The 18,690-nt window shown below is 39.6% G+C and overlaps 1 protein-coding gene across 1 annotated transcript in view; it reads left to right on the top strand.

The window, feature by feature from the left end:
• The window catches only part of AASDHPPT (aminoadipate-semialdehyde dehydrogenase-phosphopantetheinyl transferase), a 34,723-nt gene extending 31,896 nt beyond the window's left edge, over positions 1 to 2,827 (top strand). The window contains exon 6 of the mRNA XM_075721018.1: positions 2,641 to 2,827. Within this exon, the coding sequence (XP_075577133.1) occupies positions 2,641 to 2,799 (159 nt within the window). The 3' untranslated portion in view covers positions 2,800 to 2,827. The remainder of the gene's footprint in view (positions 1 to 2,640) is intronic.
• Positions 2,828 to 18,690: the final 15,863 nt, after the last annotated feature.

Genomic DNA, 18,690 nt, shown 5'->3' with positions numbered 1-18,690 from the left:
GGCCCTTACAGGATGCACCCACAAGTGCTGAGGGAGCTGGTGGATGTCATTGTGAGGACACTCTGAATAATCTTTGGTTGATCGTGGTGACTGGGAGAAGCGTCCGAAGACTGGAGGAAAGTAAATGTCACTCCTCTCTTCAAGAAGGGCAAGAAGGAGAACCTAGGGAACTACACCTCGATCCTCAGGAAGGTGATGGAGCAGCTATTCTTGGAAACCATTTCCAGGCACATAAAGGACAAGAAAATCATCATGAGTAGTCAGCATGGCTGACTTCACCGAGAGAAAGTCATGCTTGATCAACTTGATAAACTTCTACAATGAAGTGACTGGCCTGGTAGGTGAGGGGAGACCAGCAGATACTGTCTAGCTGGACTTGACTAAGGCCTTTGACACTGTGTCCCATAAGATCCTCCTAGAGAAGCTACTGGTGTATGGGCTGGATAAGCAGACAATGAGGTGGATTGAAACCTGGCTGAAGGGCCAGGCCCAGGGGGTGTTGGTCAGTGGTCTGAAGTCTAATTGGAGGCCAGTAACTAGTGGTGTACCCGAGGGGTCAAAACTGGGTCCAGTCCTGTTTAACATCTTCATTAATGATCTGGATCTGTGGCAGAATGTACCACCAGCAAGTTTGCTGGTGACACCAAACTGGGAGGAGTGGCTGATATGCCAGGGGGCTGTGCTGCTATCCAGAGGGAGCTCGACAGGCTGGAGAAATGGGCTGACAGGAACCTCATGAAGTTCAACAAGAAGTGCAAAGTCGTGCACCTGGGAAGAAACAATCCCAGGAACCAATGTATGCTGAGGGCCACCCAGCTGGGAAACAGCTTGGCAGAGAGGGCACTGGGTGTCCTGGTGGACACCAAGTAGAACATGAGCCAGTAATGTGCCCTTGCAGCAAAGAAGGCTTAATGGTATCTTGGGCTGTGTTAGACAAAGTATTGGCAGCAGGTCGAGGGAGGTGATCCTTCCCCTTTACTCAGCACTGGTGAGGCCACATCTGGGGTGCTGTGTCCAGTTCTGGGCTTCTCAGTACAAGAGAGACATGGACATACCAGAGAGAGTCCAGTGAAGGGCCAGAAAGATGATTAAGGGACTGTAGCACCTCTCCTATGAGGAAAGGCTGAGAGAGATGGGACTGTTCAGGTTGGAGAAGAGAAGGCTCGGAGGGATCTTAGTAATGTATCTAATTACCTGAAGGGAGGGTGTGAATTGGCTTAAGCTGCGCCAGGGGAGGTTTAGGTTGGAAATTAGGAAAAATTTCTTTACGGAAAGGGTGGTCAAGCATTGGAACAGGCTGCCCAGAGAGGTGGTGGAGTCACCATCCCTGGAAGAGTTCAAAAAACAGGTAGATGTGGCACTTGGGGACATGGTTTAGTCTAGTCTACCCTTAATTGGCTTAGAGTAGACTTGGTAGTGTAGGTTAATGGTTGGACTGGATGATCTTAAAGGCCTTTTCCAACCTAAACGATTCTACGATTCTGTGATTCTAATTAGACAGAGCTGGGCCCAGAGGTGCCCAGGCACAGGACCAGAGGCAGTGGGCACAACTGACACACAGGAAGTTCCCTCTGAATGTCAGGGAATACTCTTTTTTTTTCACTGTGACCAAGATTGCCCAGGGAGGTTGTGGTGATATTCAAAAGCCATCTGGATGTGGTCCTGGGCAACAGGCTCTAGGTGGCCCTGCTTGAGCAGGGGGGTTGGACCAAATGACCTCCAGAGCTCCCTTCCAGTCTCAGCCATTCTGTGATAACCAGACATCAGCATTTGCTCCCCAAGAAGCTAACAGTACCTTAGCCTGCATCAGAAATGTGTCAGTTTGTGTGATGTGCAGAATAACCTCACTGCAGAGTAGCCCTGCTGAATTCTGTCAAATATTAAACATTAAGAATATGTTGCTTGAGCAAATGCTGAATTTAGAAGGATCAGCTATATTCATGTTCAGTTCATGTAGCTGTACTATTTGCCCTGCTGTTTGGAAAGAATTACACTTACAGATAGCATACAGCAGGCTGCACAATAACGTGCTCAAAAAAACAAACCTTTTTTTTTTCTTTGAAATGTGATTGTCTTGGAACTAACACAGAGACCATGACACTCATCTCTAACATCTCAGTCTGCATTTAATCTGGATTTAACATGGGGAATTGTGGGTTCATTGTGACCACTTTTGTCCTTAAATAGCATGAGTTTGAGAGAAGCATGCACAACCTCAGTGATTGCTGGTATTAAAAAGAGTATGAGTAGGCACACATCTAGTGGAATAAATCCTCACACTATAATCTCAAATAATTATGTCTGCTGGAGAACGAAGTACAGTTTATTTGGGTTTGTTGGTGGGTTTTTTCTCCCTTTTTTCTGGGCTTAAACACTCATTCTGTGGGATTTACAGCATTCCCTATCTCTCATTCTTTCAGTTTCCTGAACGGAGTTTCAAAGAAAAACTTGCTTTTCCTTTGTAGCCTGTTACATGCTTCTATTAGTTACTCTATAGCCTAAATTAGGGACAATGGTATTGGTGTCAATGGAATGTTTTCTTCTTCACTAAACAATGTGTAGTTTAAACTGGACAGGGAATATTGCAGGAAGAAAATTGAGATTTATGATGCATGTAATACTAATACGTATTTTCCTTAGGTATGTTCCACGGAGCCTAACCAACCACAGTTTACATTATTGACTTTTGAAGATTTAGTTGCATCTGGTATTCCAGTTGCACCTGAGGATTCTGCATATTGGGATGATTTTTGTTCTAAGCAGGAGAGTCCAGTGAAACAGAATTCACATTCAAGATAAGAATGCTTACAAGAAAAAGAAAATTGTCAAAGTTGTTATGCTGTTACTCTACGTAATTCAGAGTATGCATGTGTAATTGAAACATGTTTTTCCTTATTTAAAGTCTGATTTTCACCTTTTTAAAATTGACATTCTTTATCAACAACTTAAGGAAGATGGGTGTTTCCTTGCTGAAGGAATTCTGAGTGAAAATTCTAAGCTGACCACATGCTTTTTTGCTTCTCCCTGCCTATGGTTCTTACACTTCAATAATTACCCATGGTAGGAACAGGGAGCAGAGCAACAGTAATGTTGATTAGTCAACAAGTATTTAATATATAAAATTGTGTTTCTATACTTCATTTATGCTGAAGCTTAAATTATGATACTGCCTTTTCTCTTACAAAAATAATAGTTCTGTTTTCAGATGGATGAATAAAGGCAGAAGAATTGGTACAAATCCTTTTGCTGTTAACGTATGGTGCAAGTGGTGTACAACACTTCGTATTTTTGTAATAGCAGGCTGAAGAAGTCTGAATCTTAGTAGTCATGGAACTATCTCTGTGCAAAACTCAAGTTTGAGGAATTAACTTACAATTATTTCATGTCCTTTTCACTTACAATTTTTGTTAAATAAAGCTTCCTGTATGTAACTTAGGATTTGATTTTTAACAGTTCTTTTTGTATTTTTTCCATCAGCAATAGATATGAGCCAAACACCAGTTCAATTTTCCTAGACTTGCAGTTACATCTGTACTGTCGTAGACATTAAGTCATGTGGGGGGAAAAAAAAAAACAACAAAAAAGCCCCTATTTACTTTTTTCCACATAGTCTCCTAACATCTGAAGACAGACTATTTTTTTGTCTTACAATGAATTAAAAGTTCTGGAGAAGATCTGTAGATCTTGAGTGAACCTTTAGAGTATTTCGTATTCTTTTTCAAAACAAATCCTATTTTGTGCTATTACCTCTCATTTTTGTTTCTAGAAGTCATAGATACATTATGGTCCATCTAAATGTAAGGAAACATACTGAACAGAGTGAGTCATGCTGAATGGAATGATTTCCACAACTAAAAAGAGTTCATTCCTGTCCTACAGTTAAACATAGATCTTCAGTGAATTTGCGTTTGTGTACAACTTTACTGCACCCTATATTCTGACTAAAGGAGAATCTACTTGTAGTGTAACCATTGAAGCCATTCCTTATTACAAAGATAAATAAAAGGTTTAGAGAGAGCAGGATGAGAGTTTTACAATGTTATACAAGCTTTTGGAGTTTTGCTGTACGTAATTCTGAATTCAAATATGCTGTTAATCTTTCCTACTTCTTCCAGTTGTGACTAATATTTTTGTTTCCGTTTCAATGACTCTCTCATCTTGCATACTAATCGTAGTTTTTGGCGTTTTGCTTTTATCCTCCAAAGCTGCAAATCGGTGAAGCAGTGACTCTTCCCTCCAGGCTCCGTGGGGGTTAAATTAGATGTTCAGTAACTTCAAATCTGATGTTAATAGAAATATAGCATAATTTATATACAAATTGTAAGTTAAGTATTCCAGACTGTTTTTTTTTTTTTTTTAAATGAAATACAACTTGCGATAAATAATCGGTACTCCATGGAGGCCAGAAAAGGCTATTCAGTGGATATGTAACGGTGTCATTTACTGGGATAGGATATTCTTAACTGATTCAGTTGACTCCATCTTACTCTGTTCTACCTGAAGCATACTGTAATCCCAGATGGTCAAGCACATGAAGGCGCTTAAGAGCGAGATAACTAGAAGTGTTGCAAAGCTGAAAGAAAGGACTCATTCTCCCACAGGTTTTGGAAGTCTGCAGAATAAGGGGGCCTATTCAGAGTGTGGGAGGCTTGAGAGTACTGAGTTCCATGGCTGGCTGGCTGTGAACTGGTCCAATACATGCCAATCCTCACCAGTCACTGAGGACCCCATCAGTTGTAACTACCAGCCAGTTTAAATTGCCAACCTTTTTTGCTGGGACAATGAAATGAACTGCAAATATGGGGTGAGATGAATGGAGGATTTTCAGATCTAGATTTCTGGGGATAAAGGAATTCATTTCATATTAAAGATGATTTACTTTTGCCTGGTGACAGTGTCTCAAAACAGATTTTTTTTCCTCTCGTTGGAAGGAGTTTAAGAAGTATTAATGAAATTATTTATTATAATATGCTTCCATGTAAGTACAGGACAAACCAATTTTGTTAAATTAGAAAATGACACTTGATTTTCTTGCCAGGAATATGGTAATTTTCAGGACTATATCTAATTAGAAAGGTTAGAAAAAACAGAGGATTTTGTTTTGGTTAGCTTTCCATGAAATGAAAGCATAGTTTCTAATAGTCCAGACAGAATCATCTAGAAGATTGCAGTTGCTCACTTTATGTTTTTTTTTTTTTTCCTCATGTCTTTGATTTACACTGAGCTATTTGAAATATAAGTGATCTCTCTCTCTTTTTTTTTTTTTTTCTTTTTAAACCTTAGGTACCAATACGGTTAGGTGATGGTAATGCCTTGCGAAGAGCCACTTTAGTGTCAGAGCAAACAGACAGAATTTTTACACTTGCTTTTACCACTGTGGGAAAGAGTGGCTGTATAGTTACAGAATTATCAGCTAAAAGCATATTGCTGAAAGGCCAGCAAGACACTCTGACTCTTTATGAATGTGAACGATCCTTCTTAAAGTCATCAGAATGTTTTTCTGGGCATTTGTGTACTGTAGAGGCATGTATTGAAATCAATATGGCTAGCGTGTACAGATAAGTTAATCTCACAGCTCTAAGTTGTGGTGTGGTTTTTTGTTTTTTTTTTAATATTTCACCATCACACTTTCCCTTATAAAAAATTGAGCCCTGTACCCACACATGGCCGTAACACTGGCTTCCTTGCATTTCCTCAGAATACAGTCTTAGTGTCTATAGAGTGTCTCTGCCATTTTTAGAAATACTGGTCCAGCACAGCTCCAGCTTCCCTCCCTAGGTCAGGTTGTTGGCCCAGTCTGGTGCAGATGAGCTGACCTTAGCTGATCTCCCATCGCTCTTCTATCTGCAAGAAATTTTCCAGTTATGTCTAGAAGTCCTCTGGCCTTCAGGTTCCTTCTCTGGAGCTCCATTCCTTTATCTGTTTTGGTTTCTATGTACTGCCCTACACATGACCATGCCAGGTACTTGGATCCTAAAGGGTAAGAAGCTGCAAAAACACAAGCTCTGCTCCACATGAGCCTTTCCCAGCAGGGGCTGTGGCTAGGTAGTCATTTTCCCTATGGAACAGGGTGGACCAGCCTCTATGTTTCTCGAAGTACAGATTTAGATCTTAGATCAGATATGCTGCCCTAGACTGCAGATCAACCCACTGTTTCTGAGGACTAGCTATTAACAGTCTGACCTAAAAATAAAAACAAGTTTTAGAAGTTTTGGTCTTCAGTGAACAGATTGGAAAATGTGAATAAATGTGGTTTAGTTTGGACATATTATCATGTTTAAACCTTTGTGTATCTTGCATAAAAATGGTTAGAGTGGATTAGGAACTTCAGGGGATAAAACTGTGTTCAAGACAATTTGCTGCTCTGTGCCTTTCAATGTGAAAAGCTGTAACTTTGAAAAGTGGGTCATATGAATTCACTCTTAGCCTTTCACAACATCTGTAAACTTATGCAAGATGTTTATTGCTACTATATTATGGGATCAAATGCACTGATGTTAATCAAATGTACGTGCTTTACGTTCTTCCAGAATACGGACATTTTGGATTGCTCTACGCTGTATAAAAAATGTAGGCATGAAAATAAGTTCTGAATTCTTCTCAAGAGAGACAACGTTTTAAAAGTTTTTTTTCCAAAAAGTCACTTTTTGTAATATGTTATTTTCTTGTGCTGTACATACAGGTTTTTATGGCCAGATACTATGTATGACTCCTTTTTGTGCTAAGATTGAGTTTAATTTCTTTATTGAAATAAAAAGGGGGTTATTTTGTGTTTGTGTTCTGATTTTGTGTTGCCTATTTATGGTTCTACCTTTCTAATTCTTTTTTTTTTTTTAATCTCAGTATTATTTAGATACAGACGTAGGTGGGATTACTGAAACACTTGCCTAACACTCCTTTGTTACTTCTAAAAGAATTTATGGGAACACAAAACTGTATGCTGCTAGTGACATCCTTTAGATGAATTGTGAAACAAAGGTCTGGACCAGCTCTCCACCAGCTGTGGCATTCTTGTAAGACTAGGTGTGTTCAAGTCTTTCTTCTGGGACCACTCCCTGTTTTCTTCCTGCAAGATTACTTTAATAACATGCAACCTAGTTTCTTGACATAACTATGACATAATGTTGGTTTATTCTATGTTAGAGTAAGTGTCTCATCTTTTGGTCTAAATTGCAGCAGTGTGAAGTTTAATGCTTGTAGGAATACATATTTTCAAATAAAAGGCTACGGTGTTGCACAGTGGTACTTATAAATGTAAGGAAATTTCTGAAGAATTTTTTTTTTTTAACTGTTCTAGGATGCAAAGGTTCTTCATGTTGTAGTAGCTTATTCACAGAGAAAAAGCACTTTTGCTTGCACAAGTGTTTTCTTTAAAACTCTTGAAAAATTGTTTTGGTTTTGCAAGTGATATAAACAGTAAGAAAATGGGTATTTCAACTGAAATGCATCTTTGATCCTCCAACATGAGGTACCTAGACACCTTTATTTCTACTTTACAGAGCAGTAAATAAACACTGTCATATAGCAAGGTGTTAGAGAAGCTGCCCAGTAGCCACCTTATAAGGAAGTATTCTTCATACTGCAAATAGAAACGTATCTGCAATGAATGTGTATAACCTGTTAGGACATAGTTTGCATCACTACTAACAACTGAATAATTTAATACATTTTAAAGCTGCCTTTGTATGTTTGTAGTTACTATGTGCCCAATAAGAGAACGAATGTTTTGGGGCATGGTGGATTTAGATGCTGTCACATCCAACTTGCTCTACATGTAAGTAATGAAGTCTAGTTCTTCAAACTGAACTAGGTGGGAGCTTCTAATGATTAAAGGTTTTATCCAGTGGCTATTGCAAAACACATGAGCAGTCATGGTAACAGGGTACAAAACCCCAAATTTTTTATTCTGTTGCAAAGGTCTTATTCAAGTGCTAATTTCAGACTTTGATTTCTTGTTTCTTGTCTGCTAGGAATCTTACTGGGTAGTAACCCTGCCTGTGTCAGCCTATAACCTGCTGATCAAATTTGTTTCTGAAAAGGGGATATGTTTTCCTTATGCTGAGGAGGATTCTAAAGGAGTTTCTACCTTTTAGGCAATTGTAATCTTCTGAATAAAGAATTTTAAGTCATTGGCTTGCAGATCTGTTCAAGGCAAGTGCAGTGTCTACCAATCTGCCACCAAAAAAAAGGTATAGGTCCTACTGAAGGCAAGGATTTTTTTTTTTTTTTGAAGTTCCAAGCTTAGAAGGGCTATGTGTTAGGTGCACTTAAAAGGTTTGCCAGACTGCTTGTCAGATACATCCTAGGGATTCAGAGGTGCCTATTGAACATCCTGAGCAGGCTTAGGGCAGGAAGCTAACACCAAGGCTCTCAGCATAAGCAAGATGCAATGCCAGACCAATACACAATACCAGAACTTCGAAGGACTGATGGAGCTTTGGTAAAAGGTAACGTTCTTATGAATGGCAAAGCACTGAAAGGGTTGGGTGGGGTTTTTTTACGTTCATATTTTTAGGTTTTGATAGCTATGTTGTAGATGTATAAATGTCCCGCTTTGGATTTGGTTATTATCCCATTAAGTTATTCGGGCATTTAAGTCTCGTCAGATAGCCCACAAGGGCACTGAGGTTTTGATTGTGTTAAGATTTGAGGACTTAGCTCAGTGTGATTGCTGTTGGCAAACTTGCCCTTTTTGTAAAGCACTAGAATAAGCTGATGCATCAATTCCATCCTGGTTCTGTGTGTGTTGGTATGGCTTGTGCTCTGCCCTCAGTACCACAGGATGTCCAGCACATCTGCCGGAGGTACCTTTTGCTGCAACAGCTTTTGATGGGTGAGTGAGATGGATGAGCTGGGGCATGCTGAAAATTCCTGCTGGCAGGTTGGTTGTCCCTGAGCTATCAAGAAAATGTTTCAGTATCTTTACCAAAAAGTGGTACAATGTTTCCCTAGCAAATTAATGGAAAAGATGAGTAAAGGAATTACATGTTAAGACCTTAATGTTGTACTGCAAATATTATTCCGGGAAATAAACGTAAAAGGCAAGTAGAAAGTGTATTAATGCTAGCTTTTAACTAACAAAGAGAAGTTCTTAGTTCTGCTTTGCTCTAAGGTCTCAAAGCAGCTGAAATGATTTCAATCCTTTTATTTGGGCTTCTTTTTTTTCCCCTCAAGGTTAAATAGTAGTATCCATATTACATGCTTGCAAAGTTCCTGTTAGGTTTTTCCAGCTAATGAGTTTCTCTTGTCACAGTAGTTTAATGTTTCCAGCTTTGGTTCAGTGTTCTAAAAAATTGCGTTCCTTTAACCTTGAAGTAGGCTGAATTTCACTCAAGTAGCCAGTCACATCCATTTTATCCATGGGAATCTGACCAGAGGCAGAAGGCAGGAGCTTGGACTGCCCCTGAATTCACGTACAAGTTAGCCACTCGCCCGTTCTCCTGTTTGACCATGCCCTGTGCAGCCGGGGTCCTCTGGGCCTGCAGAAACTGTTAGCTGCCCAGGCAGGGTGTGTTTGTAGCCCTTTTCATTGATCCAGCGGTGCTAAGAGCACAGGCTGCGGTCAGATGGTGTGTCTCGGATGTCCTCGTACCAATACATCAGCAGAAGCAGGAGCTTGACAGAGTGCAGCGCTTCGTCCAGCCTGCTGCTGCTGGAACAGCCAGCGGTTATTTGGTTGTTCAGTGTGACCCTGTTTTGGTCAGAGGAGGAGAGTACATGCCCTTGCTGTAATGGCTTTTGATATTGCTTGTTATTTCTTGAATTAACTCACTCAGCTGAGTGATGTCGCTACTTGACATCACTGAGTGTTAAACTCTCAGTTGATGACTGATAATTAGTTCTGATTTTTTTTCCAGTGTTGAAGCTAATGCTTCTGCCCCACACATTTACTAATGGCTGTTCTTTCTCATCACTGTTCGCAATTTTTGCTGTAATATCAATGTACTGCTGGTTTTGGCTTTCAGGCATCATAGATGGCAATCCTAATAATGAGTGCAGAAGGGACTGCAGTGTTGAGGAAGTGCCAAAAGACTAACAAAAATATAAATTATCTTTATAAATATGATTACTGATTTTATTTATCATTGCATGATACATATTGTGTGCTGTATTAACCATGTCATATATTATCTATGTTATATAAGAATTTATACATTTATTACATATGTATTTATACATGTAGATTTACATGTATTTTTATACACACACTGTATAGAGTATCTTATCTTTCGGTTAAGGATAGACCTGTGTTTTCCTCTACAGTTTGTATAGGTGTAAGTACCTATATGTAGTTAAAAAAATGCATTTGTTGTTTTTCATCGTAGAATAGTATTTGATATATTTAAATGATTACCTGTTAAAATTACTTTGAGTTTGCATTTGAAACAGCACACAGGCAAAGATCTGAAAATACTACCTTGGAAATATTTTCTCCTTTAAAGTGAATATCCTGTATTTTCTCAGCTTCAGCAGCATAGTTTTCTGTAATTTATCACTGCTGCCATCAGGTTTGTGGATTCTCAGCCCGTGTATCAGCTGATTGTACAATGTGCTTCTCATCCTCATTGAGAGCTTTTGTGAAAGGTACATTGAACTGCTTATTCAATGAGGTCACTGGTCTCTTTGTAAGAGAAATGGAATTTTCCTGCATGTATTGAGTTCAAACACTGTCTACTGAATAGAGGAATATTCTCAGCAAGCAGTGTTTACTACCTACATAAAAACATTTTGTTAATTTTGTGACAGTTATGTGATCTACAATTAATTAGCTACCTGTACAACATTAGGAAAATATATTGGATTAATTTTGTGTATTAAAATTGTGTGTGGGTAAAGGCTGTACTTCAGTTGTGTACTTGCTTATACCATAATTAAAATTCTCATGTGATTGAAAACAGCATATTACAAAGAGACTGATCTTTCTGATATCATTGTTTCTGCCTAATTGCTTGTTAGGATGTTTAAATGATTGGCCTTGTTAATTTAGAATGTTTTCCCTAAAGTGCAGTAGGATATTTATTTGCATTTAAACTGGGGCAGTCAGGCACCTCTTACTTGCAGAAATCATTGTTACCTCTCAGTCACCTGTCAGGATAAAAAGAGACAATAGCAAACTGCTCGTTGCAGTAAAAGCACATTGGTTTCAGCTGGCTTGGGTAAAGTCAGATATGCTGGCCATAGAGCTATGACACACTGGTCATGTAAATGCCTTTAAGTAATCAGAAAATAAGTTTTATCTTCTGAGATGAGTCTTCAGTTAGAAGAGGGAAGAAAGTACTGTCTGATGAAGGCAATAATTTCTCCCAGAGTAAAGGGCTGCTGAAATAGTGAGGAAACCTTGTATGTGCCAGGAATTTTAAAATATATCTGATTTATTTATAGAAGTCAATTTGGGGATTTCTGAAACAATGTGATAGAATGATTATGGTTTTTGGTTTGGGGTTTTTTGGGGTGTGACAGCAGTTTGAGTGCAGCACTGATTGAGTTATTGAGTTTGTATAAACAGCTTTTAAAAGGGAAATAAAAATGCAGTTGCATTTAAATTTAGATGTGTTAATGCAAATATATCTTTCAGCCACACAATGTGTTTTAACTCATTTGTTCTCAGACTACAGTCAGTTCATCACTGACAGATGTATCAGGGATTTGCGATGGTTATGTAGCATACACACACACACATACACACATTTTATATATATATATATATATGTATATGAGATATACACATAAACAGCTTTAAAAGAACTAGAAGCTAACCCCGTCTTTATTAACTCAATAACCAGGAAGTGCAAGAAAAAAGATTTAAAAGCAAGTAATAAAAGTGGTACAAATACATTTGGCTGATGCAAGAGACAATTTAAGGCTCAGCAGTGGGGGCAGTTAAAAACAGTACCTTGAACAAATAGGAGAAGGAGCAGATTAAGACAAATTTTTTTTTATCTGTTGGAAGCTTTTATTAAAAATACATGAACTAAAAAATGTGAAAATGAGTGAATATAGCTTAATATGAATTTTTTTTCTGTGTCATTTAATGATGGACACTTTGTATGAGGGAAGTTAACAACAGAAACCCAAGAAACAAGACTCCATTTAATTTATTTTGCTTTAGCCTATAGGTCTTAAGGGCTTTTCTAGTTCAACATCCAGTGTGACATGGGGAAATCTGTGGTAACTTTGGAGTGCATGTTTGAAATATGTTTGAGTTTCTAACAGGTCTTCAAAAGAAGAGTGCAGATGCAACTGTTTCAGAAAACAAATGCTTCTGAAAAAGACTCTTGACATTATGGGTTGGCAGGTAGCAAAACACCTGTTAATTAGAAAATCTGATGAGCATGCCACAACCAAATAACTGCTGCGTGCTCTGTTGAAGAGGTGATTTCATGGTCTTAGTATACGGCGCAATACCAGAAATGCTGCCTACCTCTTCTCCACCACTTAGCAGTACAGGTCCTGTAGGACATACAAAAGCCTAAATCTGTAAAAGATTATTGGTAAAAGAATGACCAAGAACATAAGTTTTAATAAAAATCTGATTCTAAACTCCTGTGGACTCCTCCATCCTGAGGTGCTGAGGATGGATGGCTGTTGGCTTTTGTATGCCTACTTGAGATGATTCCCTGGCCCTAAGAAATCCGATTTCAACTGCAGGACACTGAGTCAGATGTTTGTCCATTACAGTACACAGGGTTTCCCTTCTGGGCTTCAGAGGCATCTTCGAGAGCTCAGAGTAGCCAGGGAAAATTGGTAAGAGAAGTGAGGCAGGCCAAGGACTGCAAACCAGTCTAGCACCTGAGCTGGCATCAAGCGACTTCGGAGGAAGAAGCTTTAATTCTTAAGGTAATTACAGGGACAGCTAAACCCCAATTCTCTGTAGAATGGTTTATAGTGTAATTTTTGTGATGAAAACCATTGTTCTAAGGTTTGTAGGTTCTAAAATAAGACTCCAGTCTGTCTCTTCTTTCCCTTAACGGAAATCAAAATATTCACTTTCTACTAGAAATGGTACAGGACAACAGCACAACTGGGAGGTAAGAATTAAGGAGTCTTCTGAGTCTGGTGGTAAAATATTTTTCTCCTTTCCTTCACCTTCCAAAGTATAACATTTCTGTATCTCTAACATACATTTTCTTTTAATTTTATGTATGACTTTTTGTTTATGTTTTAGGTCTAAAATGGCCTTGCTTCTATTTTAGTCAAGAAAGAGCATATGGTTATGTTTTAACTGGATACCGGCTAATATGAAAGTGTCATTTAGAATTAGTCTCTGCCTTTTGGCTGTATTTCTGTGCAGCCATAATAAAATCACTTCTTGATGCCTCTGTTTCCCCTCTGTCTGCATATCGTCAGCTGAAACTGTAAGCCCCTTTTGAGAAAGAAACTGTCTCCCAGTACTTCATAAAATGGAGGCCTGGTCTCAGCTGGAGCCTCTTTGCATTACTCTTACACAAATAATACAGAAATAATTGAATCCCACCAATGACAAACCTAATAATCCAACAGCAGCTCCTTCGAACTCAGATGATGCTGTTCTTGTCCATGGGGGATGATCACAAGTCATTGTGCTGATGCAAGACAGACTTGGCTGTTTGACTGCTAATACACTAAAGAGATGGTCATAGACCTTGGGTGGCTCCTGTGAGCGGAGATGTTGCTGTTAGGCTCTTCCACCTCAGCATGTTGCATTTCTATGTCTAACCTATAGGTGGTTTTCAGTTGAAATTTCGAGCTGGTTTCATGCCTGCCTGCTCCTCCATTTGAATTAATAAGTCTGTAACAGAATTACAGAATATCGATGCCAGAAATGTTTATACAGCAGGCAGCATGCCAAAGGCTTGACAATATCATAACTTAATTAAATGTGAGTGTATGTATGAACTAAAAAATAATTCAGTTGTGCTTAGGGTATATGGCCTCTTCTTACCATGCTTTCCTGCTTAACCTACAACTTCTTGGACAGAATATTTTTATGTTCTGCAGGCCGAGGTCTCTTTTGTGATGCTGATTACATCCCAAGCCAATTCACAAATACTGTATAATCACAGCACACTCTTCCAGCGCTTTCCTCCTCCTCTTCACGTTCTTTTACCCCTTCCGGTTTAATTTCCCTCTGTGGGGGACAGAGTCTGAGTTCCTCTTGCAGTAGAGATTATCCTTCCTGTGTCTGCAAGCCACTCAGTGCAATGAACTCCCATTTTGCATGAGTGTAATTGAATGCTTGCAATGTGAGTCTCTGGAGTTTTGTGGGTTGGAGTTTCCCACTTCTCTCATTTTCCTTTTCTCCTGCTCAGTTCCTTTTATTCTCCTGATACACTTTCCTCTTCTCCAATCTAAAGCCCCTTCTATTTTTCCTGATACAATAAATCCACATTTACTTCCCAGGTTGCTCCCTCCTCCTTTTCTGCTACATAGCCCTTAAATCTCTCCTCAAACTATATGCTCTGAGCTGATTTTTTTTTTTTCCTTTTTCCCGTGCCTACCTTTTCCCTCATCTACCCCTTTGTCCTCATCACTCCCAGAAAAGGCCACCATGTGCTAGCTATACAGGTCCAGAAGGCACATCCAGTTAGACAAGAAAAGTGTCTGGTTTTGTGCCACAAGGGTCTCACTGGCATTGTTTTCCCCTTTACATGGGACCTTCAGCAATTCATCAATGCGTTTGCTTTCTCACTTGCAAAATGGGGTGATACATTTCTATTATCCAGTGGTTTGCCTTGTTTAGTGTCTCAAAGCGCTTGCATTCAAGCTTTTACAGAGATGAAAAATGCTGAAAAATTGTTACTCCAGTTGGATCTATGGGTTTTGGAAAGACATCAATAGATTTTGGAGGCTTTAGTAGCTTTAATATTCAAGCAGAAATCAGCATAATCCACTGGGAAGGTTCCTGAGTGCATCCACACATACTTACTGCCAGCAGAATAGCTTTTAGCTATAGACTATGCCTGAATGGATTTAGATGCCAGCCTACCACTTTGTTTACATCCAGCAGCCGAGGTAGAGCCAAGGAGTCAACTACACAGCCTCTGTGAGCCATCTGTGCTGCGTTACGACTCTGCCCCCTCTTTGGACCTTCCACCGCAGGCAGGTCTCCCTGTGTCCAGTTCTTACAATTAGCTGTGAGCACATAAGGCAGTTCCCAGGTTTGCTAAACTTTGTAACTTGTCACCGGATAACACTGAAGCCGGTCTTGCCCTGTGTCATGGTTTAGCCCCAGCCAGCAACTAAGCACCGTTCGCTCACTCCCCCTACCCCGATGGGATGGGGGAGAGAATCGGAGGAGTAAGAGTGAGAAACACTCCTGGGTTGAGATAAGAACAGTTTAATAACTGAAATAAAATAAAGTAAAATAATAATAATAACGATATAATAATAATAGTAATAACAATATACAAAGCAAGTGATGCACAATGCAATTGCTCACCACCCGCTGACCGATACCCAGACAGTTCCTGAGCAGCAATTGCTGCTCCCTGGCCAACCCCCCCCAGTTTATATACTGAGCATGACATCATATGGTATGGAATAGCCCTTTGGCCAGTTTGGATCAACTATTGTGGCTGTGCCCCCTCCCAGTTTCTTGTGCGCCTGGCAGAGCATGGGAAGCTGAAAAAGTCCTTGACTAGCATAAGCAGTACTCAGCAACAACTAAAAACATCAGCGTGTTATCAACATTCTTCTCCTACTAAATCCAAAACACAGCACTGTGCCTGCTACTAGGAAGAAAATTAACTCTATCCCAGCCGAAACCAGGACACCCTGAAGCAATTAAAGCAAAAATGTTCAAAGTATCAGTTTGATGGAAACGGTGGAACCACACACGGGACAGTTATGCCTCCTCATTGAGATGGTTGATACTAGCCAAAAGACTGCAAAAAACAGGTACCCTGCCAAAATACTTCAAAAAGTAGGTACCCCAACAGGGTGGTAAATCAAAAAAGAGAGCTGCTTTCCAAGGTGTGTGTGCACAGTCTGATTGCAACTGGACCTTTTAATGACATCATATGGCGTAAGGGGTGCATGAAGTGTGATTTTTATTCTTAAGGTATCTTGAAATTTGTCAAGACAGAATAATTTCTCAGAGGTACCAAAATGTAGTAGCTGGCTAGAGGCCACATTACTAGGCTGTAGTACTTGGATAAATGTTCGTTTAATGTGATGAATAGTTCTATGTTAGCTTAATGCTTTCAAAAGATTGTTTTATCTTGTAATTGCTTATCAATGATTTATGTGGTACACTACAGGAACAAAAACAGTGAATAACTTAATTATGCATAAAAAGTAAAATGCTTATGATTTTATTCTTTTCTGCAGTAAAGAATAAGTTTTCTATTATTTTCCCATAATAATATTCTATCCAGTAACTATAAACTGAGCGTTTGCTTCTCTTCCATCTTTGTCCAACAGAATTATTAGGTCCAAATCACTCTGTGATAGGGGACTGTGCATCTGGATATTGACCTTCTGGCAACTGACTTGCATTGGACAGTGAACAAAGCTGTAATCAAAGCAGAATTTAAAAGGTTATGTCTAACTTCAAAAGCCACAGTCTTGTGACATATAACCAGTTTGCTCCTTCTCTTCCACTGGATATGTAACATCTGCATGGAAGTTGTAAGCAATGAAAAAGGTTATGATTGTGCGAATGTGCATGAAGCAATCTAGAACACCACCTTTAAGGTGTTTCATTACCGGGCATTTTGATGGGTCTTAAACATCTTGGGGCAGCTTCAGAAAGATCTCGGGAGCTACACCCCTCATAGCTGCCACGTTCAAAAGCTGGATGTATGAGCTTGTGAAGAGAATCCACAACCCAGAAGCACTGCCTGAATTACCTTTACATTGAGCAGTGAGGATTATGTGCTTTAAATAATGTTCTCAACAGCAGGCATTTTGGGCCCAGATGGACATAAACTGTGAAAGAAGAAGCAGTATCTTCTCATCCCTGCAGGATGGACAACAGGGCAATGTATCTGCTGGAATTCCAGAATTGTAGGTGACAAAGCCCAACAAGCAGAGACCCTAGACCTCTTATGCCTGCAACCATTTGACAAACAGGAGCAGCAGAGGCAAGACAGAACATCCCAGAGCATGCTTGGCACCCACTGAATCTCATTAACTGTTTTAGTTAACGGGATGATGTTTTTGAAATTGTAGTATGTTAATTTTGTATTATGTTAGGTTTTTTTTATTCTTAATGTTATGTTTGACTGTGGAAGGAAGACGTAATAAGCACTGCCTTTACTGAGCTCTGGTAAATCTGGCCAGTGTGTTATGCAGAGACCATGTTATGTGGTGGTAACCAGTGAAAAACAGACCTCAGTCTCCTTGCAATGGCTCAAGGCCTCTCCAGTGACAGAGGCAAAATTGAATTTGCCACAAAGAGGATGAAAACAATGTAATTGGAAGGCACTGACTCTGCTAGAAAATACATCATTGCCATCTGGGGAAGGTGACATGAAGGGAATATGATTACCCTCTGCTTCCCTCCCTTTATTCTGCTATATGTCTAATATAAAGACACTTCTCTACCTTCAGACCTTCTTCCTCCATTTCAGGGGTGGGACATGGGCAGTGACTGGACGAGGGCTGAGCTGGATATGCAGCAGCATGGCTGCCCCAACCCTCACCGGGGCTGGAGAAGTCATTTAGATGGAATCACACAAAAGAGGTATCTACCTCTGCTTATCTGTTAGCAATGATAGCTAGCTCGCCTACCTATCCCTGAAGGCAGCTGGGGTTTGGGTGATTGCTGAACAGTGCTACAACCAGGAGGGCAGGAGCACCTGGAAAACTTGGTATGCACATGGGATCAAGAGCTTGTGTCAGCAGTTGATGCTGGACCATTTCTACAAATGCCTTCCTGTCCTACATTTGAAGGATCAGCATCCAGGCTAGCCTGTGGCTAGTTTCTTACTCTTACCGGAATGCAGGAAAGGAGAGAATTAGACAGAGCAGGCAGAGCAATGTGGAACAAGCAGGTGCCTAAAGATGTCCTGTAGTCTTGCACAACAGCATCTAATAGACAGATGGGCCAGGAAAGAGTCAGACCCAAGTGTGTGAGCTGCAGTGTTACATGGGAGAAAATGGGACTTTCTCCTGTTTGATTCCAGGCACAGGAAAGCTCCAGCAAAGAATTAGAAACCAGAGTTCATTCATAAGCCTTTTCACTCTCTCTGTGACTTGTCTCAGCTGCAAAAAGGAGAAACAATTTTAAAACTGAACCTAGGCTTCTACTCTAATTTTTGTTTTGGACTCACACAGGCTTATGCTCTCCCTCATGTCAGATATAATAACAAAAATGTTAGAGAAGTTCAAATAGCATTTGAGAATGTTTTCTGGAGAAAAGTCTTTCCCAATTTGTCTTCTTTATTCCATATGCTAGGTTTCTGGTTACTTTTTAATTTATTTTTTATCCATGACTTTTTATTGTAAAAATTGTGTCATTTAAGTTTGAACAGACCAATTATGTTCTCTAACTTTCAGTACTTCAATATCACATATTTTACTTTTGAATTTGAAACAACCTACAGGATATAATAAAGGAATAGGAAGAACTGTTCATATGGCTCAGCCTGGGCTGGACAGCCTTTAAAATGATCCTAAATGCCAACATAAATTTACCCTTAAATTATTTCTAGATTGTAGTTATTATTTAAATTCTTGCAGGAGAACACATTTGTGGGGCTATTGCCA

This window comes from Pelecanus crispus, chromosome 1 (genome assembly GCF_030463565.1).
Source record: "Pelecanus crispus isolate bPelCri1 chromosome 1, bPelCri1.pri, whole genome shotgun sequence".
Lineage (NCBI taxonomy): Eukaryota > Metazoa > Chordata > Aves > Pelecaniformes > Pelecanidae > Pelecanus > Pelecanus crispus.
The sequence above is the reverse complement of the archived record's forward strand: the minus strand, read 5'-3'. Positions and strand labels throughout refer to the sequence as shown.